Below are 24318 nucleotides of genomic sequence, written 5' to 3'. Positions count from 1 at the left end.
AGATGAGTTGATTCACTATGGGCTACGTTATTCAAATAAAGTAAAACATTACACTGAAGTTTTTCAGACAACATTAATTGCGTGTACAGCAAACTGTACAGCGAAAAGATGGAAAAATGAAGGGTTAACTTTTAAAAAAAACCCGCTCCAGTTGAAATGCTTATACAGACACGGACAATGACACGGAGAACCAGTCGTATTAACAAATGCTGAAACAAATCTTGAATTATTCGCTTATTAACCTAAAAATCACCTTCATTAACATGTCTGCTCACTAGGAGCGTATCCCCCAGCGTGTACGTTAACATATACTTACGAGAGAATACCTATATCTCAGATTTTGAGTACAGTTTCAAAAGTTCATTTCCGTAAACTGTAAAAGCAGTGATTACTATGCTAATTATCACAAATTAAATGCAACTTTTGAGTTGCATACACACAACCTACTAGGGAATGAAGACTATGTGCTAACAAAGAATAGACTGGAAAATGAAATAACATGTTATAACAAAAATTAAAATAAGATGATAATCGATACAAATATAGAAGATGAATAAGACATATCCGAACTTCGCCAAGTATGGTAGAAGAAGCTATTTGTTTACTTCTTCTTGGCCAACCGCTAATAACATTTATAAATCTATATGTGGCTTTGTTATACGCAATTAGTACATTCAAATTCACAAACGATGACGAACTGAAGGGTACGAAGGTACAGTTGCAAGTAACAACCGTAGTCATAATAATATAGTTCTACTAAACAACGTTGAAAATAGTGGGTAATTAGGTGGTAAGTAGAAATGACCAAAACTGAACAGTTTACATCGATCATTTCGAAATACAGCTAGAAGATTAAATTTACAAGAAATAACAAAAATCAGTGAAATTTGGAGTTATACTAAGCATAGTTTGAGGGGGAAAGCGAGCATCCCCGGTGGGGATACTTCAGCTGACTTCTTTGGGGGGGAACAAAATGTGATTGAGGGGGAAAATCCCCCTCAACCCCCCCGTTAATTCGCACCCTGCTTATATCAATACATTTTAAAACTTTCTCTTGCATGGGCACCCTCAGGATTTTTTCCAAGGGGGCAAGACATACATTATATACATGTATATATATATATATATATATAGGGCGTCCGGTGAGGAAATGCAAAGATTTTGGGAGGTGATAGGGGAGGTCATTCTAAGCCAAAATGCCTATATGCTATTAATTTGTCTAAAACTTTTAATGTCCTTTGTACAGTGAAGTTGGAAAGTATTAAAAACTATAGAACATAAGATACAAAATAACTTCACGTAACGGAAAAAAGACAAACGAATCTGTTACTTGCGTAAAATAATTAACAGAAATAAATATACTCCATCAAGTTTTAAAGTTTGTTTCTAGAAGATCGGGTACTTTGCATAATTTTAATCAAATATTCACTTTTCATATACTGTACATCAATTCGATGCAAAAATTTGTACAATATCCTGTTGTGTATTATCTTCAGATATGTAAGAGGTAAAATTTTGTCTATTTGCGAGTAGCTTTTCATTATGTTCACCAAGCTGAAACAATGTACCATCACTTTTACACAATTTTAGGAATGCCACCTGAACTTCGTCATCTTCACATCCAGTCTGAAGGAAGTCTTCATGCTTATAGGCAACTGTACATGTAGCGCCACACTTGAAATTAATCAGAACATAAGTTCCTGGCTTAGTATTATATGCTGCAGGTTTTTCAACTGATAGCCCAGGAACATCAGAATAGCTCGTTTGTATGCTGGACAATGTACCACTATCATCATCATCATCAATGTAAACATCACTATACTTTAAACGCCTTTGAGATAATGTTTGTATGGCTGATTGCTGCGTCGACCAGAAGAAACATGTATTTTGATTAAGTTGGACGTTGGGGTAAGACCAACTACAATGTTATTTTCATCCATTTTCTCAGTGATGGAAGTCCTGTATTCCAATTATATCAGTAGCTAACATCCAACATTTTTTCAGGGGGGCGAGCGAGGCGATGGTCCAGGGCGCCGAAGTAAGGCGGCGCAGAATTCGGGAGGGAAAAAGAAAAGATATGTATAAAATGGAAGGAAAAAGTAATAAAAGGTGCTCAAAATCAAGGAAAAGCAGGGTTTATTTTTGAAAAGTTTCTTGCGCTTCGCGCCAACCATGGTGGCGCTTCGTAGCTGGTCTGTCGACTTCACTCATATATATAGGGGAGGACACCGTCGTATACTCCCGCCCCGGGCGCTGATTTTTCACGGCACGGCGCGGCACTGCTCATGTACTAACCTGCTTTTTAAATTTCGAAATCAGGATCTAAATCTGAATTATCAATTTCACTTCCGAACGGGATCTAAAGTACACTTCTATAATCTTTGATATTTCTTCTATATTCATTTTACTTGTTTCAAACAAGAAAACGTGTGTCAAATTGAATAGTTTTCGAAACAAAATATTAAACTATATTACTGAACTTAACGCAGTCAAACTCAGGAAGTTGATCACAACAATCAACCTGTAAATGTTCGTTTACTCTTCGCTGGATATCAGGTGAATAGTATTTCTTCAAGACATGTGTCTCAGTAAGTATTTAATATGCCCGACAACCGACCGCAACCCATAATAATTTACATAGTGAGAATTATATAGAAAATGAGTTAGACTCGTTCTCCGCTGTTTTGGAATATACATACAAAACGAGTCTGACTCGGGCTTAGAATCGAAAGTGTTAAACTATAGATTCACGTTTCATATAACCTAGCTGCTAAAAAAGGACACTATGTTCCTCCCAACCAATCAAAAGACTTTCTTATTATCTACATAGTATTAGAGAAAAATGAAAATTCCGCGGTGTTCACGTGTAACCTATTAGCCAGTATGCAAGCGTAAATTGCATAACATGGTTCCGGGTTATGTTCTCTGGAAAGGTTCATATTTTCTGTGATGACATAACATTACAAACAATTAAAGACTTACGTAAGTAAGACTTAAGAAGTGATGCATGCCAATGATGGAAGTAATCTAGGAGGAAGGCGAATTGTATTATTATTATTATTATTATTATTATTGAAAATTTGTGCGATTTGGTTACTTTTTCCACACATCATACAAAAAAGATTCGTCTAGCTTTAGTTTCCTTTCTTGTGATAAGTTTTCTGCAAAAATTGCAAAAACAAAAGAAAAAAATACGAAAATTTACTGTGAATTAATTAAAAATAATGCATTATTTTAAAGAAAGTAATGAATTAAATGAAGCTCAGAATTCATGTATTGTCTGTCTCGTAAATTTATGTGGGTTTTCCGCGGGATACATTATTCTTAAAAGTTTGGTTAAAATATTGCATAAAAGCTTTGTCTGTCAATTTGCATTGCACAGTAAAGTATGCATTTTGTCTCTTCTTTTTAAGTATATATATATTACCCCTCCCCCTAAAAAATGTATATGCTTTTGCTGCTAGAATGGCATGTAGGTCTATTTTAAGAATCATTAATATCCTTTTGACCGATCGTCAGTACGCAATTTATTTCAGAAGATTTTCTTGTAATATTATTGCAAAATAATTGGAGACAGAAATCACAAAACAATCATATTTTCTCCCTATCATCATAAAAATTTACTAAAAATTGTGAGGAAATGTTGGTTACAAAATATTTTTGCGTCCTGGAAAAGATTTATTTGTAGCTCTAGTGCAAAATTCGCTACAAACTATAAAAATATGTAGCTCAGCTACAGCTACAAGCTACAGGTTTAGACTAATTGCGCCGCTACAGCTAGAGCTACAAAATGTGTAGCTAGCTATTGCAGCTTCGCTACAAATAGCGCGCTACTTTCGAACCGACTATGAGTTATATTAGCAACAACTGTTACGGAGGCCCGTAACAATAAGATAAACATTAATGTATGATTTTTTTTTTTTTTTTTTTTGACACATGGCGTAGCTTCACTGTCAAACATTATCTACATCACGACATGTAAGATTGTACTTGGTTGAAAAGACACTGTCAGAATAAGGCAATAAAAGTCCAGAAATCTGATCTGAACGCGGATCACCTCGTTCATAGTAACACACTTGCTCCTACTTCGCACCGAGCAATGACAAACCCTTGGTATGAGACACTTGTTTTTCCATCTTCCCTATGATGTTCCCACATCATCATTTTTTCTGCTGGAATCTGCAGCCGAAACAAGGCCTCGCAGTTTAAATTATCATGTGACGTTTTCTTTCGTTTACCTCTAGCATTATCCCCGTTGAGCGCAGGTACGAGTTTTAGAACACCTAATGAAGATCTACCTTAGTAAGTATATAATATATTATCAATTTACCTGAAAGCCCTAGTAGTAAGTCAATGACGTACCAACTGAACAATGGGCGCTCATTATATAATCAATGTATGTGTTATTTTCCTTATTTAGCAAAGTACATTACACACAAATGCCCTCAAAATTTTAAAGGCCCCATTACTTGTCCCTAAAAGCAATTCTAATCACGCTACTGTTTGTAAGATTGTTCTGTTTTACATGTGAAACATGGCAAAATTACTTTTTTGAAAAACTTCAACTGTAATTTAAGTGAACGGTTCAATTACCCCGTTTCAGGTACTTTCGTGTGAACTAGATTACACGAATATAGAAGGAATTCCTTTGAAACAAAGTTCTAAACAAATATCTATGCAGTTATTTTACACTCACAGGTATACTGATTCCGTGACACAAAATTAGAATTCGATATACTCGGTTCTCCCCAACAAAATTGAACGTTTTTTTGTAAATGTTACTCGTAAACGCATGATCATTATTTAAAACAGAAACCAAAATTTTACTCCTCACTGATCTAGTAGCTAGCCTTTGGTGTATGCCGTCATACATTCGATTCCCGGTGTTGATAACGAGCTGAAAGGAGAAATTTATCCACTTTATATTTTGTTTCGTTCTTTCTAACATTCATTCAGAGCATCGGAAAGTTATTATTCACCAGTGCTAGAAGTATATTCCAAGCTAGGAACCCCGAGGAACAAGGCATCGTAGGACCAATCGGGGAATCACATATATAAGTCGATTCAAGGAGGTCTGTTGTTACAGCCTCTGACAAGGAGATCAAGTTTCAACTGTTATTCTTCGAAGTAACTCTATGATTGGGAGATAAAAATATCCTCCTACACTGCTGCCAACTTAGTAATTGGGGACGCGGGTTCTGAAGAATTTTTTTCTTTTTTCTGAAGAATTTCCAAAAATTTCTTTCTGCAGCGGGCTCTGAAGAAATTTATTATGGTTCTGAGTATGTTATGCCATCCTAGAAATGGGTCTACACTCCATTTGAAATATTCTGACACTTCTTTCCATTTGATTTTTATACTGGCATCTTTCATAGTGAGATTTTGTAACGATTTTAATTGGACAGGACACTTGAAAATTCATATGCGAGGGTACCAGCGAAGCGTAACGTTTCTCGTTTCGAGCATTGGTTATATAGAGAATGATAATCTCAAAAAATGGAAAGAAAGGGAATACCGTTCCTCCTAACGCAAGCGCCCTTATTTGCCTGAAAGAATCTTTGTAATGTAAAGGTGACCAAAACTGCCAGTTGTTGCTGGGTTTTAACACCGTTTCATTATTTTGAAGCAGAATTTAAATTTCGAGTTTTACAATAGATATTTGCGTTCAAAAACCGAAAATAGTTTCTGTTCCCAGTTATTGGAACCCAAAAATAGATTTCGGTTTTTAAAACCGAAAAACTGGTTTCAGTTTTCAAAACCGAAAATCGATTCCGGTTCTTGAAAAAATGGATTTGTTTTTCAAACCGAAAAACAAATTTCGGTTTCCCTAACCGAAAATTGATTTTCAGATAATTATTAGATTTAAAAGAAACGAAAACTGAAAATGTCATGAAATGTGAACAACACACCGCATCATACTATGTAAAGGTTAAGATATGTATACAAATGCTTGAAATTATATGAATCCGTCTCCCTGTAATGAAATTCTGCGTACGTTACTGATTTGCATTAAAAACAAAAAGTGTCAGTAATCTGATACAGTTGTGCTACCGTATCGGATGGTTTCACAGTGGGCCAAGAAGGCGTTTTGTTCTGTTTGGAAAAGCCAAAAAACTTTAATCTTAGCAGTCGTCTGTCCGTTATGAAGGAGTGGGTGAACTTATTGCGAAGTCTCCTTGGAATTGATCGCTGGACTACGAGGGAAGTATCCGCAGAATTTGGGTTTACTAATGAAACTGTATGACCTATTCTGAAGGAGAAACTAAATTACTTGTCGTTATGTAGCAAGTACATTGACCCAGTATAGGCCAGCTGACCATGGGATATCTTAGAACATCTGCTGTACTCGTCAGACGTGAATACCTGCGATTTCGATCTGTTTCCACAGTTGATCTGTTCCCCTCCAAACCACCAGCTTTCCAGATATTTTATCCTTGTTATGCGCTGTACGGTGATCCATCGCTGAGATCAACTTAAACAACTTCACTAACGACATAGAACAACTACCACGGATTTAGGAAAAGGTGCAAGGCAACGCAGGAGGTTATACTGAATGCCTGCAATATGATTGCCAATGTCCGATTAATAGCATGAATGTATTAACTATGTTGGCAGGTTTATTTACAACTCATGTAATTGTACAGCTTTGTTTTTTTCTGTAAATACATATTTACCTCTACAATTATTATCTTTTCATTCCAGGTATAGCAACGTTGATCACTTTTCTTCTTATTGCAGCCACAAATGCACAGAGACGCCAGGTATGAATTAAAATATCTCACATAATTCCTAGTATATTTTTTGTAATGTCATCCTATGAAAGTATACAGCCCTATATTAATTGAGTTTTGGTAATTTATTTAAATATTTTCTGTATTGATATTTAAAACATTCTTAGTTGTTTAAGCTCTAAGTGTTCAAAATTTCTCCTATCTACGTTGCAACCTTCTTACAACTCTCCAGAACACTACGGTAGAGCAGAATATGTAGCAGAAATACGACACTAAATATATTTTCCTTTGTCACAAATTCTACCAAAGCTGTATATTTCCCCCCGTTATCACTTCTATCCCTTACTTACTTTTCTAACCTTAATGTTACCATGAATTATTTGAAATTGTTTTACTATGTTTGGTCTCTAATTAAATAAAAATTTCATAATTATTTCAGAATACTCGGTTGCAACGCCGCATTCCAAATACTTACCACTTTCCTTGTGCAGTATCAAAATCTCCTCATCCCCCGACCAGTGTCCACCGTCTTCGCCCTGGAGATATCAGTGTAATTGGAGGGATAGGAGACAGCATGTTGGCTGCAAATGGTGCCCTCGGTGATCGATTTCCCATCTCTAATCTTCGGGAATACTCAGAAGTATCATTTGCTGTAGGTAAAGTAACACGTATTTTTCTCAATCCTAACAACTTGTGACATACAAGAGCTGTTCATTTAATTCCCGAACTGATGGTGTAATCAATAATGGGAACGACTTACCATCTATTCATGCATGTCACCTTCAAAGTTCTTTTCTTCTGTACCAATACACTGATTCCAAAGTTGTTGTTATCGATGGAAGCGTACCTGGAATCCCTGTTGTGAGATTGTCGGACTTACCTCGTTATGTTATCCTGAATATACTGGATAATGTAAAATCGTTTCTATTTTAATGTATATTTCAGTGCAGGGTACAGATAAAAGTGGCGAATAAGGGGAATGATGTAGGACAATGAAGTAATTTCTTTTCGTTAAAAAACCGAACACATTCCACAAGTGTGACACGAAGCACGGTCATGGTGCAAATGCCATTTGCCAATGCCTACTTCTCCAGCTGATGTACGACGAACATAATCACGTAATCACTGTGACCCAGCTGACTAGACCCCCTTAATAACAAGTTGACCATATGATGCACTACCCCAAATATGTCAAAAAATACAATCAGTAGAGTTTGGTAGATCCTATTACTTGGTCTTCTTCGATCTCTGAAACCTAAGTGACTTTCATTGGAACAACATTGCCTTGTTTTTGGGATCGTACCCATAAAACCATCATTCATTCTCTGTGGTTTTACTGCTAAAGAATATAGGATCGTTGATCTACTATTTTCTTCAATTTCTTGCTGATTGTGACACGAATATCCTTCTGTTTCTTGCTAGGTCTTCGCGTAAGATTTGGAAGCATGAGCCAGTGGAAATAATTAAATCCATCGCAATTTCTCGGACAGTCAGTCGACGATCAGATGTTACAGGTGCTCGAACCTGAGTAATATTCTCCTAATTTCAAATCACAGATGGGCAAACCGCGACGGGGATCAACCTCTAAGGGCATTCTTACAGCTTGGAAGCGTGAAAATCACTGGAAGATCGTTGAGCGACTCATTGATGTACTACCGAATGCTACTTGTATTGCAGCATTTCGTACGTCTACGTAGTCATTTCCCAAAGTTTAAAACAAAATCTAACAAAGATTCACTACTGCTTTCTCATCACTCATTTCACAATTCAACACAGATCACACAACACGCTGCACGCAATGACACCTCACCCAACACTACTTGCGTTCAGGTTAGCGATAATACTGTGACGTCATCATGAGATGTTCCATATGTACATTCATGTCCAAAATGATTGTCGCATATCTATAACTGTCTTTTTGTAAGAATATAATTTGATAGTGAGTTTCTAGGGTACTTCTTATACTGTTACTATGTGTATATAATCGGGAAATGTATATTTGCGGTAAATTTCACAGGAAAAGAATTATAAATACAAAAATTAGAATGAGTAAAAAAATTGTTGCTAAATGAACAAGAAGGGTTATTTTTCGTTATATTGTTCTTATTTACTGCTGTTTTGACGTGAAATTTACCACATACATGTCCTTGATGATTATATACATACTAACATTATAAGAAATACCGGGCAAAATAGTTATCAAATCATATTCCTACAACATATTTATAGATATGCGACAATCATCTATGCATATCGAACTTTTGCTTTTACTTAAACCTTTACTTATCTATTTACTACAAAATCAAAATAGCTCTATATCATTATCAAAGTGCTTTTCCCAACTTTTGGAATCATATGAAAGTTTCAGTTCATATCAAGTATAAAGTTTTATATGCTATCTCGTGAGAAGGAGAATTTATCTATAGTATACCATGCCAAAGTTGCCAACTAGGACGGAGTGGAAAGCCATTGAAGATTTAAGCTAAGAAATCGTTTACTAGGTGAAATCATAGGAAAGAGACTAATTCCGACCTTAATTTAATACTATTCCATCATTCTTTTGGTAGGAGAGAAATATAACAGGAAAACCTTGGTCAGAATGGGTAGTTGCTCATTATATTTTCCAGCATGGAGATATTTCTCTATTCTGCTCAAATGTAACTTGATATGGTTCATATGATTCTTTAATTACTGAATTATTCTATGCATGGAATTTCTGCGTTTCAATCACTTTGAGTACCATAATGATGTTCAGGGTCTAACATTTTTTTTAAAGAACTTAGCAAGAAATTATTGTGAAAATTCTAACAGTATACTCCTTTCCTGCAATCTCTTAAAAATAATAATAATAATAATAATCTGATGTGATTCTGAGTAGGTTGCAGAATTTCCGTTCAAAATAATAGCTAGTTAATACTATTATTTGTAACACAATAAGGAATGTGATTTATCTGGAAAAGTCATGGTACTGCGAAAAATTTGAAAGAGAAAAGGTCATTACAAATTTATCAAATTGAAAGGTTATTAATGACATGAAGGTCTTTTTGTACATGACATACAAATAATTCCAACACAGGATGCGACAGTAGTAAAATACATATTTGAACTATGTGTGTTTCAATACACTTTACTCTAGTGGATACTATATTCTTAAAAACAGGTAAAATATTTTATGTCATATACCATGCGTTAATAACAAAATTAATGCATTATCATAAGCGTTATAAATATTTTCATATAACCGAGTCAGACGCAAATTTGGAAGCTTCTATGCCTTACAGGCCTTACGTAACCTGTTCGTTCTAACGTAAGAATTCTTGGGTAAGCAATCTTTCGAGATTCCTTGACACAACTTTCCTATCTTCCTTATCCTAATCCAAACTCTTGTATTTTTTTCTTCCTTACAACTTTAATTATTTGGTATTTATATATTTCCATCGCGCCTTTATTAATCATCGTGTCACTTTTTCCACAGTCAATAGTGTGATTACTCCATGTCTCACAACATGTTCAATCATCCTGTCTCTTTTGGACAAGACTCTCTTTTTTCCTACCATTTCCAAAACCCTTTCATTTGATACCATATATTCCCGTCTAATTTCCAACATTCTTCTGGAGCATCACACATCGAAGACTTCAGGTATCTAATTTTTATCTTACCCTAGAATCCATTCCTCGTATTTATACACCACCATCTATATACGTATAATTTAATCAGTTCTATTTCAATATTTCCTGTCAGAAGCTTCTTGAAATGGTTCTTTTCGTTTAACGTCCTACGAATAGACCTTAAATGATTGTGAAATTAAATTTTTGTGCTGTCCCACCGGGAGTCGTATTCGGGACCACGCAAACCATCGGCACACGAGCTAGCTACCAGACCAAAGGGTCAAAACTTTAGCGTTTTCGAACTCTTCTTCACTCAAGCTGTTCTGTGCAAAAGTAGATCTTGTTTGGACTTATCAAGATTAATAATATCAAATACATTCATTTTTTTTTTTTTTTTTTTTTTACGTTCGCGTTCATCGTAAGACCGTGTATTCTACTAAATCAATATTTTTAGTCTTTCTAATTACCGACAGTAATATTCTTTCAACTTTCGCTAACACCTACTTAACATATTTTTTGTTTATTAGAGATATTTTTGTTACTATTACAGTCCATACTTATCTTTCGCCCGCTTCCAGTTCTTTTTCATCAATTTTTCGTAGTATACCTAATTCAGCATATACAATCTAGCACTCCAATCAAAATATACTTGATGCGTCTGCTGTTTATTTTTTTTCAAACTTCCATGCTTGAAGTTTCCTTCGTCGTAATTAACATATTGTAAGAATCCCCACGTTGCCGTACCAGGCAATAACCACGTGTGAACTACATGTGTTGATAATAAACACAAATAAACAGACGACGTTCCCGAAGAGGAGTCGATCACCATCGCCAACAGTCGGAAGGACGGGAATCGACGATGGAAGCCGACAAGACAGATAAAAAGGACCTGCACACCTCGACCAACATCAATCTTCACGGATTGATCACAACACCTAAAACCCCTCTCACGACGCTTGGTCACTGAGAGGTACCTATCCTTATACCCACGACGCTTGGTCACCGGGTTCCTTTCCTCTTTCTCACGACGCACGGTCACCGAGAGAGAGATACCTAATCTACACCCCTCTCACGACGCTTGGTCACCGAGAGTACCTCACCTCAAAGCCCACGACGCTTGGTCACCAGGCTCCCATCTAATCTTACCTTATATTAGTGGAATTTCTTATTATTTGTGTACATAAACTTTTTATAATAAAAGGTGAAGGGAAAAGTCCAAATCCCGAGTACATTTTATTGCTCTACCCGAGAAATCTTTACAATATATTTCATCCTTTTAACATTCAGTTTTATTGCATATTGTGCAATGATTTTCTTGAAATATTCTAACATTCTGTTGGGTTTCTTTCCCGTTTCCAGTCTTTATCATCTGCAAACCAAATATATTTATACCTTCTACTTCCTACCAAGACCATTCTTAATTATTTTCTCTAAACAACTATTCAATTATATTTGTGAAAGATTATATTTCTATCAAACTCCTCTTCCAATTGTTCTATATTTTATTACTTTAATCCTGACCTTCATACTCGTTGGTTTAAGTTTCAAGTTACTTATGAGGCTTTGATCCTCTCATTTCACCGAAACTTTCTATACAACTATTGTCAGAAACTACTGAAACAATGGGGACATGTTTGGAAAATGATTCACGACCAGAAACAATAATAATAATAATAATAAAAACATGATTTTCAAACGCGTTTTTATGAGATAAATTGTCGAACTTAGGAAAGTATCTTTACAATAGTTTTACATCTTGGATCTGTAACTCTAAAAAACTCGGTTTGAAATACATTAATATAATGAGTTCTAGTTGCACGTAAAAATTCGTGTTGCTGTATTATACTCTATAGAATAGTGCCTATAATATATAATTGATACCGTTTTATACATGAAAGTTTCTGTACCAGGCGAGGTATTATCTGTCAGGAAAGTAAATGTACACCTGTTTTTCGAGTCTGGCATTCCTGCTCTCCATCCGTGGAGAGTATGAGAATTAAATCAATCAAATGTTTACTGAGAGGCAAAAAGAAAAGTTTAATCTGAATAAGACATTGCAGAGGGACACAAGCTGTGAATACCAATAGTGCATAGTTAAAATAAAGTACGACACCGAAAGAGAAAGCCACAAACAGCTGTTAAACTTAGAAAAAAAGAGTAAAAATTGTTGAAGTGGGAACATAAAACACAGATACAAAAAATACGCCGAAAACTAAACGTTCATCATGCCATGATCTTGGTGTAGTGGTTAAGGTGCTGGCTTACAAATCAAAAGGACGCCAGTTCGAATCTTCGGTAAAGACATTTTAAAAATTTTTTTGTTTATAATACATGCAGCTCATGAGAGATGGTAAAAGAGGTCGTATTTAGTCTTTCGTAGCAATTATTATTGGTAAGGTTTAGTACTGATAATACTTTTTGTCTTTGCGTATTGCTTTTATTCTTTTCTTCATTTCAATAGAGAAAAATATCCTAACAAATGTCACCAAAATTCCTCATATTTTGAATGTAAACGCCATTTGCAATTAGTAAAGAATAAAAATTGAACGTTCCGATGTAGCTGCAAAAAGTAAAAAGAAAAACATGGAAGTAGACCATACTCATGGTTATTAAAAATACAATTTCTACATGCCTTACACCTCCCGACCACGTTTCTACGTTAGCAAGTAAGAGGTTTGTGTTTAGGTTAGGTTGGTCAATACGTTTTGCAAAGGGGCCCGGTTTAGCTCTGACGCACCACAGGTGCGAGAAGGGAGCAAAACACTTTTACTCTCTCCCTCTGTGTGTCTGTTTATCTATCTATCTGTATATATATAACACTATTTGTGAATGCCATAACCACCCTAATTTTCAGCGGATTGAGATGAAACTTGGCACAAACATTGATTGTTGAAATATCTTCAGTTCGTTAACCAGAATAATCAGAAGAAAATGTTCAAAATGACGGTCCTTTAAACTCTTAAAAACTTCGAAGGGAACCAAATTTCGCCCATAAATGGGTATTCAGAAAGTTTGAATAACTTTCCCTCTTTTACTGAAATATTTGTGTGCAGAGACTTATTGAAATATTGGACCCGATTAATCGCATAAAGAATGTTCACGCCCTTTTCGCTACGGTCAGGCTGTTTTTTTTTTTTTTTTTTTTTTTTTTTTTTTTTTTTTTTTTTTTTGCAGGAGGGGGTTATTTTCGTATCGGAACAAGATGATTGTTAGTGATGATATGAAATTACACATTGAAAGTGAAGTAACTTGTGAAACGTGTTATTTGAAAGAATAATATAATAAATGTGCTTTCCTCTAACACAGAGAACTGTAAATCATGTAATTCGAGTTCGGGAGCCTGAATGGCGAGGAGTGTTATTTGATTTGCTTTTTAGTAACACATTGCATTGCAAATAAAGGTAGGCAACATTAGTGGTAAGTAAAGCAATGATAATAATAATAATAATAATAATAATAATAATAATAATAATAATAATAATAATAATAATAATAATAGGTGTTGTTTGTGGCAAGGCAATATCTTCCTCAATTCTTCTTCAAACGTAATAATTGTAACGCCATATCTCTCTTACAAACAAAATATTAGCAATTTATATCGAGAGAACGGGAAACTGTTGAGTGATGGGAGCAACGTTGGACAGTATGCACTCATAGTACTCAGAAAAATAAGCGATTTCAATGAAAAATGAACGAAGAGTCATTGCCGTGGGTAGTCATGGAGCCAAGCAGAGGCCTCTTTAGGCAAAATGTCGATAACTTATATCGAGAGAACAGGAGGTGATAGTGAGATGGGACCAACGTTGGACACCGTGGACCCATAAGGCGCATCGAAAAAATTAGGCTGGGGCGGGCACCAGCAAGCCTTACTTATTTCCACATAATAATGTAAAATTATATTGTCGAAATACACACACGAGTTAGCTAGTAATATTTCATATTATTATTATTATTATTATTATTATTATTATTATTATTATTATTATTATTATTATTATTATTATTATTATTATTATTATTATCGACAGCGTCTTTTCATTACGTGTGCATGTTTGACATGAAGCCAAAGAGAAGATCCATCATTCGTAGAAAGAATAAGAATAGCCAGTTACTTTAATTGTGAACGACGGCGAAAAATACGAAGAGTGTGACAACCTTAGCAAAAAGAAATAATACTTTCTCTCAAATGGATAAAAAATCAAGCCGAGATAGATTCGAACTCGCGTGGACGGCGCGAACTGCCAGTTCATTGTCCACTTTTTTTTAACTGACTCACCGAACGTGTTTCAGTAACTTCCTTATTGCTAATTTTACTTGCTTCACTCGTTTAACTTGCTTTTTCTAATAACTTATAACGACAGGGACACGAACACAGAAACATCGAGGACAGTTAAAAATCATAGATGCTCTTCCGCCGGGAATCGAACCCGGGACATCATACACCAAAGGCGCACGTGCTAGCCACTAGACCAGCGGGCAGGGCACTGCTCACTCTCTGTGTCGTTAGGGATTACGAACACTGTATTGCAAGCTATCACTATCCGGAATTATTACTTTTCGGACTCCCGAAAGTAAAACCGGACAAATTCCGGAATTCGGAAAAATCCAGAATTTAGAAATTTCTGATTTGTTTAACGTTCCGAAATTCGGAAAAGTCCGATTTTTTTCGAAATCCGGAGTTTTTCTCAATTCCGGAATTTTCTAAATTCCGGATTCTTTCCGAGTTCCGAAATTATTCTGAATTATGGAGTTTAACTGAATTTCATAATTTTCCGAAATCCGGAACGTGAAAGTTCCGCTTCCAAAAAATGAATTTATTTTGGTTAATATTAATCGTGGCGGAAATAAGTCTTTGACCAGGTAATGGCGAGTTCTTTGAAAGAAATGGGGTGTATGAGATTTCAATCTGTCATATTTGTAGTTTCGCGTGGAGAAAAAACAAACTTGTGAACCAGCGGTTTAAGAACAACTCAAGTTATTAATGTAAACTTTGCCGACTTCATAAAGGAAATACGAAAGACATTTTGAATCGAAGAAATATAACATACAAGTTTGCAAGCGGAGACAAAGAAACCTTACGTAAGCAGACTAAAAAGGAATCTTTTACCGCGAAGCGATCGCGGTTGAGTGGTCAAGGTGCTTGTGGGAATGCAGATTGTATTTTTTTTTTTTTTTTTTTACTTTTTTTACTTTTTTTACTTTAGGATTTTTGATTGCGATTGATCAGCGATAACATATGTTTCATTATATTCAGATATTTGAATACTCGGATGTTTCAATATTTGAACTATCAAATCTTCAGGAATAATTATTATTATTATTATTATTATTATCTCGTAGAAGATTAAAAACTAGGAGCTAATTATCGCTCAGGTCATACCATTACAAGCAGAAGCGTGACATTTGGAAAGAATATTTCGGTTTGGTTTAATGTTGGTCACGAGAAGAGAAGTTTCTCATCTCGTTTCTAAAACAAATAGAGTAACATGAGAATTAACATTTTACATTCGAGACGGGTCAAGGCTAACTAAAATTTTCGTCTCTCTTTGAAGATGAGAATCGAGACGAGACGAAAAGTATCGTAAACATTTCCCTTCTTGTCTCGATTCTCGAAATAGTGTATGTCCATTCTTTAAGTAACGATTGCTCTGTAGACTGAATCTCATAGGCTATTTCTTTACATTATATTTCAGAGCTCATTAAATTATGCTCTGTGTAGGTATTTTGTAGCAAAGCTTTTATATTTACCTCTGCATATCCTAAAAATTAGTTTATTATATGCCTTACTGTTGCGTGATATTCAGTTATATTTATTATAGTTATTTTCCTTAAAACATACAGTAGAATACTTTCTACATGAAACTTCAATGGAACGTTGGTTTAAAATGTTGGTAGTTGCAGAGGTGTGTCTTGAAGCAGTAGCGTAGCCAGGATGTGTATTTGGGGGGGGGGACAAGTGCTGTTATAGGCACATATAGAAAAATTACAAACAAAAAATATATAAACATAAAAATATATAAAAAATTACAAACATCAAAGTACCAAAGTACATTATCGGACCTCTTTTGGGGGGATGGCCCCTCCGGTCCCCCCTTCCCTACGCCACTGTCTTGACGGTACGGAACCCTTTCCCCGAAATCTCTACTTTTAAGTAAGTTTTGCCAAATTTCAACGGCAAGTTTAAAACTTTTATTATTATTATTATTATTATTATTATTATTATTATTATTATTATTATTATTATTATTATTATTATTATTATTATTATTATTATTATTATTATATCAACACCGTGTATAATCTTTAAAAGATATACGGTTTGTATCTGAATAGTAAAAGCTAATTGACTGTCGATCTCGGTCGTCGAGAAGTCTTCAGGAGGGAAGGACATCGGTCACATTCTGGGTTTGAGTTCCGAAGGGGCAAGTTTTCGGGCTCGAGCCAAAAATTGTTAAAAGTTATAGGCTGCAGCCAAACATGTTCAAAATAGCTGGGACGGGGTTTAGGCTTCTCAACGGCTCGAGCGGCTCGGCTTACAGCTCATTCACTATCAAACCGAACCAAGAAGTGAGCCGAGCCAACAGCTCACCCAACCGAGCCGATTTGAGCTATCAGCTTAGTTGAGCTGAATCGAAACGTGCCGATGGACTAATTTCAACTTAGCTGGCTTGAACCGGTTCACATGAGCCGAGTAGGGGACCCATCTCAACCGAGAAAGCTCGAGCCATCGGCTCAATTGAGCTGAGTCGATGGCTCGTTCCAACTGAGCCGGCTCGGGTCATCTGCTCATCCCAACCGAGCCGACTCGAGCTGTTCGCTCAGTTGATACGAGCCGAGCCGGTTGATATAGCTACCCGAGTTGGTCTTCTGCTTGGGCTCAAAAATTCGACAGTGCAGGTCTCAGCCTTGATTTTAAGAACAACAGTATATACTTATATTGGTGATTACGACATTTGAGGCTGTCTCGTAATAATAAAAAAACCCTTGTCTTCTCGTTATCTAGACGAGACGAGATACACAAATATTGCCCCACGAGATGCACTAAAATTACGAGACGAGACGCACCCCTGTCGTGAGCAGCACTAAAAAGTATTCCACATTAGTGCTTACATTTCTCATGGCTTTCGCTTTCCAGTCTAATCAGGCCATTATTTAAAAAAGAGTTAAAACGAGCTGAATGAGCGAGCGAGCCATTATCAAACTCGACTCAACGCGAAACTCGCCCTGGAAAACAGCTTGACCTTGATCGCTACGCGGTAAACGATTCGTCTTTAGTCTGGTTACGTTAGGTTTCCTTGTCTCCGCTTGCAAACTTGTTATATTTTTTCGATTCAAAATGTCTTTCGTATTTCTTTTATGATGTCCGAAAAGTTTACATTAATAACTTGAGTTTTCCTTAAACCGTTGGTTCACAAGTTTATATTTTCTCCACACGAAACTACAAATATGACAGATTGAATTCTCATACTCTCTATTTCTTTCAAAGGAGTCGCCATTACCTGGTCAAAGACATTTCCACCACGATTCATATTAACCAAAATAAATTCATTTTTTGGAAGCGGAACTTTCACTTTCCGGATTTCGGAAAATTATGGAATTCAGTTAAACTCCATAATTCAGAAGAATTCCGGAACTCGGGAAGAATCCGGAATTTAGAAAATTCCGGAATTGAGAAAAACTCCGGATTTCGAAAAAATCCGGATTGTTCCGAATTCCGGAATGTTAACGAAATCAGAAATTTCTAAATTCCGGATTTTTCCGAATTCCGGAATTATTCCAAAATCGGAATTTTCCGAATTCCGGAATTATTCCAAAATCGGAATTTTCCGAATTCCGGAATTTGTCCGGTTTTACCTTTGGGAGTCCGGAAAGTAATAATTCCGGAATTGGCTATCTCTAGTTTATACACAACCTTTCAGAACACTAAGCTAGTAGCTGTCTACAAACAAACAAGTAATGCAAAGCATTTTGTATCCTGCAATACGTCATGTATTAAAATCCGACAGCAGTTTCAGTATCTATCCAGAAATTGCATGTATCTAGTTACTGGAAGCTGAGGTATGAAGAATTGTATTGTGTCTTATCTTTTTGTGTCTTATACAACCCTGCAAAACACTGAATATCTAAACGGCTTTCGTTAAATCCAAGTTGTAGTACTCACAGTTACATTCATTTGTGTCTATATGATCGTGTTACTAAAGCTTAATATATGACAGCGTTAGTAAGTCTTTCTCTGCTCTCCCGTAAAGTTGTGATACGATCTACTACAGAATAAAGAACCAATTATCAATTTAACGAAGTTGTTGTATTACTACACATCTGCTTTCGCCTCTGTCAACTCTCGTCGATCTCGTTGACTCGACATATTTGCTTTTTTATACCCCTCTCTTCGTTTACTGAACTAAACAGTAACTATTCTGAAATATACTACTGCGCATGCCTGGTAGATAAGTATTTCTGATGCCAATAGTTTCCCTTTTGTCCAAGGAATGTTCTTTTTCTTATTCCCAGCATGACACTTTTATTACATTATATGAAGATGATGTAGGTCTAAATACCTCATGTATTACATAGAATGTAGGTTTAACTCTTCCAGCAAAGAAGAAACATGTGATCATAGTATACAACTCACAGAAGTGATAGCTTGCAATACAGTGGTCGTAATCCCTAACGACACAGAGAGTCAGCAGTGCCCTGCCCGCTGGTCTAGTGGCTAGCACGTGCGCCTTTGGTGTATGGTTTCCCGGCGGGAGAGCATCTATGATTTTTAACTGTCTTCGATGTTTCTGTGTTCGTGTCCCTGTCGTTATAAGTTATTAGAAAAAGCAAGTTAAACGAGTGAAGCAAGTAAAATTAGCAATAAGTAAGTTACTGAAACACGTTCGGTGAGTCAGTTTAAAAAAAAAAAAAAGTGGACAATGAACAGGCTGTTCGCACCGTCCATGTGAGTTCGAATCTATCTCGGCTTGATCTTTTATCCAATTGAAAGAAAGTATTGTTTCTTTTCGCTAAGTTCACTCTTTTCGTATTTTTCGCCGTCGTTCACAATTAAAGTAACTGGCTATTCTTATTCTTTCTACGAATGATGGATCTTCTCTTTGGCTTCCTGTCAAACATGCACACGTAATGAAAAGTCGCTGTCGATAACAACAACAACAATAATAATAATAATAATAATAATAATAATAATAATAATAATAATAATAATAATAATAATAATAATAATAATAATAATAATAATATGAAATATTACTAGCTAACTCGTGTGTGTATTTCGACAATATAATTTTATATTATTATGTGGAAATAAGTAAGGCTTGCTGGTGCCCGCTCCCCCCTAACTTTTTCGATGCGCCTTATAGGTCCACGGTGTCCAACGTTGGTCCCATCTCACTATCACCTCCTGTTCTCTCGATATAAGTTATCGACATTTTGCCTAAAGAGGCCTCTGCTTGGCTCCATGACTACCCACGGCAATGACCCTTCGTTCATTTTTCATTGAAATCGCTTATTTTTCTGAGTACTATGAGTGCATACTGTCCAACGTTGCTCCCATCACTCAACAGTTTCCCGTTCTCTCGATATAAATTGCTAATATTTTGTTTGTAAGAGAGATATGGCGTTACAATTATTACGTTTGAAGAAGAATTGAGGAAGATATTGCCTTGCCACAAACAACACCTATTATTATTATTATTATTATTATTATTATTATTATTATTATTATTATTATTATTATTATTATTATTATTATTATTATTGCTTTACTTACCACTAATGTTGCCTACCTTTATTTGCAATGCAATGTGTTACTAAAAAGCAAATCAAGTAACACTCCTCGCCATTCAGGCTCCCGAACTCGAATTACATGATTTACAGTTCTCTGTGTTAGAGGAAAGCACATTTATTATATTATTCTTTCAAATAACACGTTTCACAAGTTACTTCACTTTCAATGTGTAATTTCATATCATCACTAACAATCATCTTGTTCCGATACGAAAATAACCCCCTCCTGCAAAAAAAAAAAAAAAAAAAAAAAAAAAAAAAAAAAAAAAACAGCCTGACCGTAGCGAATAGGGCGAGAACATTCTTTATGCGATTAATCGGGTCCAATATTTCAATAAGTCTCTGCACACAAATATTTCAGGAAAAGAGGAAAAGTTATTCAAACTTTTTGAATACCCATTTATGGGCGAAATTTGGTTCCCTTGGAAGTTTTTAAGAGTTTAAAGGGCCGCCATTTTGAACATTTTCGTCTGATTATTCTGGTTAACGAACTGAAGATATTTCAACAATCAATGTTTGTGCCAAGTTTCATCTCAATCCGCTGAAAATTAGGGTGGTTATGGCATTCACAAATAGTGTTATATATATACAGATAGATAGATGAACAGACACACAGAGGGAGAGAGTAAAAGTGTTTTGCTCCCTTCTCGCACCTGTGATGCGTCAGAGCTAAACCGGGCCCCTTTGCAAAACGTATTGACCAACCTAACCTAAACACAAACCTCTTACTTGCTAACGTAGAAACGTGGTCGGGAGGTGTAAGGTATGTAGAAATTGTATTTTTAATAACCATGAGTATGGTCTACTTCCATGTTTTTCTTTTTACTTTTTGCAGCTACATCGGAACGTTCAATTTTTATTCTTTACTAATTGCAAATAGCGTTTACATTCAAAATATGAAGAATTTTGGTGGCATTTGTTCGGATATTCTTCTCTTTTGAAATGAAGAAAAGAATAAAAGCAATACGCAAAGACAAAAAGTATTATCAGTACTAAACTTTACCAATAATAATTGCTACGAAAGACTAAATACGACCTCTTTTACCATCTCTCATGAGCTGCATGTATTATAAACAAAAAAAAAATTAAAAATGTACTCATCGAAGATTCGAACTGGCGACCTTTGGATTTGTAAGCCAGCACCTTAACCACTACACTAAGATCATGGCATGGTGAACGTTTAGTTTTCGGTGTATTTGTTGTGTTTTTGTTTTATGTTCCCACTTCAACAATTTTTACTCTTTTTTCTAAGTTTAATAGCTGTTTGTGGCTTTCTCTTTCGGTGTCGTACTTTATTTTAACTATGCACTATTGGTATTCACAGCTTGTGTCCCTCTGCAATGTCTTATTCAGATTAAACTTTTCTTTTTGCCCCTCAGTAAACATTTGATTGATTTAATTCTCATACTCTCCACGGATGGAGAGCAGGAATGCCAGACTCGAAAAACAGGTGTACATTTACTTTCCTGACAGATAATACATGTTTGTTGCTTAGCCAGGACCAATTTGTGCAGCTGCAAGTACACAGGAATCATGTGTATCATTCGTTGCGGGATACAGAAATCCATGGTTATGTATTTTGATAATAAACATTAGGTAATTGTGTACGGACAGTACGTAGTCCAGAAAATCTGCTCTTGACGGATTTTCAACGATTGCAGAAGCAGCAGAAAGCCGCTTGAAGCAGGTATCTACGGATTTTAATACTAAATGTGCTCAATTCTTCTTTTCCATACATCTTTTTTAAGGATTACGCAAGCGCACTTTTGTTTCTTTGAAACGCTTGCTTTTATTTATACTATCCACCGATTTCACAGTATACAATACAATCGTTTAGCTACATTTACAATCGCTTAACAAAATCTATAAAATTTTAACAGACTCTCTAAGCTAAATGAATTATCCCATTACATTATTCTTTTAAGAAGTCGATAAAACTGGAAATACTAGATCTTTAAGGTGGATCACCAACCGGAAGTCAGTACATATTTTAGCTCATTTCCTTAACTATTGCTCAATGAAACGTTATTTATTATAAATATTGTACTATAAGATAAAGTTATGTTTCAGCTACAACACAAGACACTGATGCATTTGGTTGTGTCCTCTAATATCGAAAAAGGTAACAAATAAAAGAAAATATTTGATTCGTTTTACAATGAGCACACAAGATGGCACTTGCTATTAGATCTTACTAGAAGTGCTAATTTTAGGAAATGTTTATTTGTATGTGTAAAGTATTTTAAAGTAACGATCTTATTACAAAATGGATATATTGTTTGACCGTTTTTTATGTTACGTTTCATATTTTATTTAAATATTAATTTACATTTAAGGAAATAGATTTTGAGAAGAAACTTGCGCAGAACGCCATAATGCGTTGTTGCTAAATTTGTACGTTTAATTCCTGGATTCTAGCGTTGCAGTTCGAGAAGCGGAACTTAGCTGTGAATTGCGGTAAGGGTCGAAAACTAATTTCTCCAGTAAGTATCCAAGCAGAATTCCATGATTACTTCCTTTATTATCTGACACCAGTAAACACTCGACACTACCTGGCAACGCCGCACTATTCAAGCAACGTTTAGCATAGCACCGAAAACACCTAGTGATCCACCTTAACTTTTACGTCTCACATTTTACCCAATCTACTAAGGGAGAACAGTGAGAAATGAAACTGAACGCTTATGAAAGAATTGGTAGAATGAGATTGTAGATGGAAACAGGAGAACCCGAGGAGACCCAAGAACACGATATTACCCAACATATACAATACGCATATGTCCAAGATCAAGCCAAGGGCCTCTCCGGACCAGAAATGAGTGCTCCCTATGAGTAGATAAAACTGGCAGCTATCTTAATAAAATGTTATGTGTTACCTATCAATATTATTTAAAGTTTTCTTTTACACACTGTTCATACCCGTATCTCGTTGGTTTCATTAATGACCGTTAAAATTACTCGTGACTATAATTAATGAAACTGTCAATATATGAAACTTTAATAGTGAATTATGTGTTATCATTAAAAACTATACTAGTGGTACATATGTTACATAATGTGTATATATTTTAGGAGGAGGAAAAACTTGGAGAGAGTATCTAACCCTTCCAAATATTCTGAAGGTGTATAATCCTCGGCTGGTAGGATACGCTAAGAGGACCAAGGCAACCTTAGGAAATACTGATGAATTGAATATATCTAAATCTACAATGGTAGACAGAGATGCATTACTAGAAGCTAAAATTCTTGTTTACCGAATAAAGCGTAATCCCAAAATTGACTTCTACAATGATTGGAAGGTATGTTTATTTACTTTTATATATGGCAGAACAAAAATATTTCTCTCTAAATAATAGAAGCAATTATGAAAGAATTAAAAAAGAAAAAAAAACTTACATTGTTTTAAACTCTCGAGTTGAGAAAATAACAGAAGCAAATGGACTTAGTGGTATTAAGTGTCCATACCAGGTTTAGTCTACAGTAGTTTGATATAAATGGATCACTTCATAATGTAAACAAATTGGAAATACATAATACAACAAATAGCACTGCCCATAGGCGCCGACTTGAAGAAAATATTGGGGGATCCAAGCAATGAATAAATATATCATCATCGTATTCAACCGTTTTCAATTAACTGCTTGATGAAGGCCCCCTCCCCCCCCCCCAAATCTCGATCCGCTACTCCGCTGCAAAATTCACACTGCATTGATCTTCACTTGTCAGGTCAGTGTTGCCAGAGTGTTGGTTGAAGCTTCAGTGCTCTATTCAACACCTGTCTGAAAACCGCCTTTTCTATCGAATAAGAAGGCTGTAGGGATGGCCACGAGCGACTTCGAGCGAGTTTTCTTTGAAACTCGTCTTGACTTGAAACAGAGATATTTAAGCTCGACTCGAGAACTCGGCTCGAAAAATTTCCTCCAACTCGACTCGAATTCAGGTCGAGTTTCGAGTCGAGTCGAGCCAGAACGAGCCAAATGGAGCTAAATTTTATGTAGTTTCAAGTAGAGATGCAAGGGCTCGAAAAAAAACGGCTTTTTTGAAAAAAAGCTCGGTTTTTTCTGCTTCGCTTTTTTGCTTGGGAAATTTTGGGCTTTTTTGAAAATTCTGCTTTAAATTGATAAACCAGATTTTGTTTCGCTTCTCTACAACACAAAAAGTCATTTAATTAGTGGTTGATGCCGATAAT

The 24318-nt window shown here is 35.6% G+C and overlaps 1 protein-coding gene across 1 annotated transcript in view; it reads left to right on the top strand.

The window, feature by feature from the left end:
• LOC145680398 (phospholipase B1, membrane-associated-like) overlaps positions 1–24318 on the top strand; it is a 78740-nt gene that overhangs the window by 5567 nt on the left and 48855 nt on the right. The window contains exons 2-4 of the mRNA XM_081750859.1: positions 6671–6761; positions 7171–7387; positions 23202–23428. Coding sequence (XP_081606985.1) covers positions 6671–6761; positions 7171–7387; positions 23202–23428 — 535 coding nt within the window. The remainder of the gene's footprint in view (positions 1–6670; positions 6762–7170; positions 7388–23201; positions 23429–24318) is intronic.

The sequence above is a fragment of the Thermobia domestica genome, chromosome 1 (assembly GCF_964235325.1).
Source record: "Thermobia domestica chromosome 1, izTheDome1.hap1.1, whole genome shotgun sequence".
Lineage (NCBI taxonomy): Eukaryota > Metazoa > Arthropoda > Insecta > Zygentoma > Lepismatidae > Thermobia > Thermobia domestica.
This window is presented reverse-complemented; position numbering and strand designations above follow the sequence as displayed.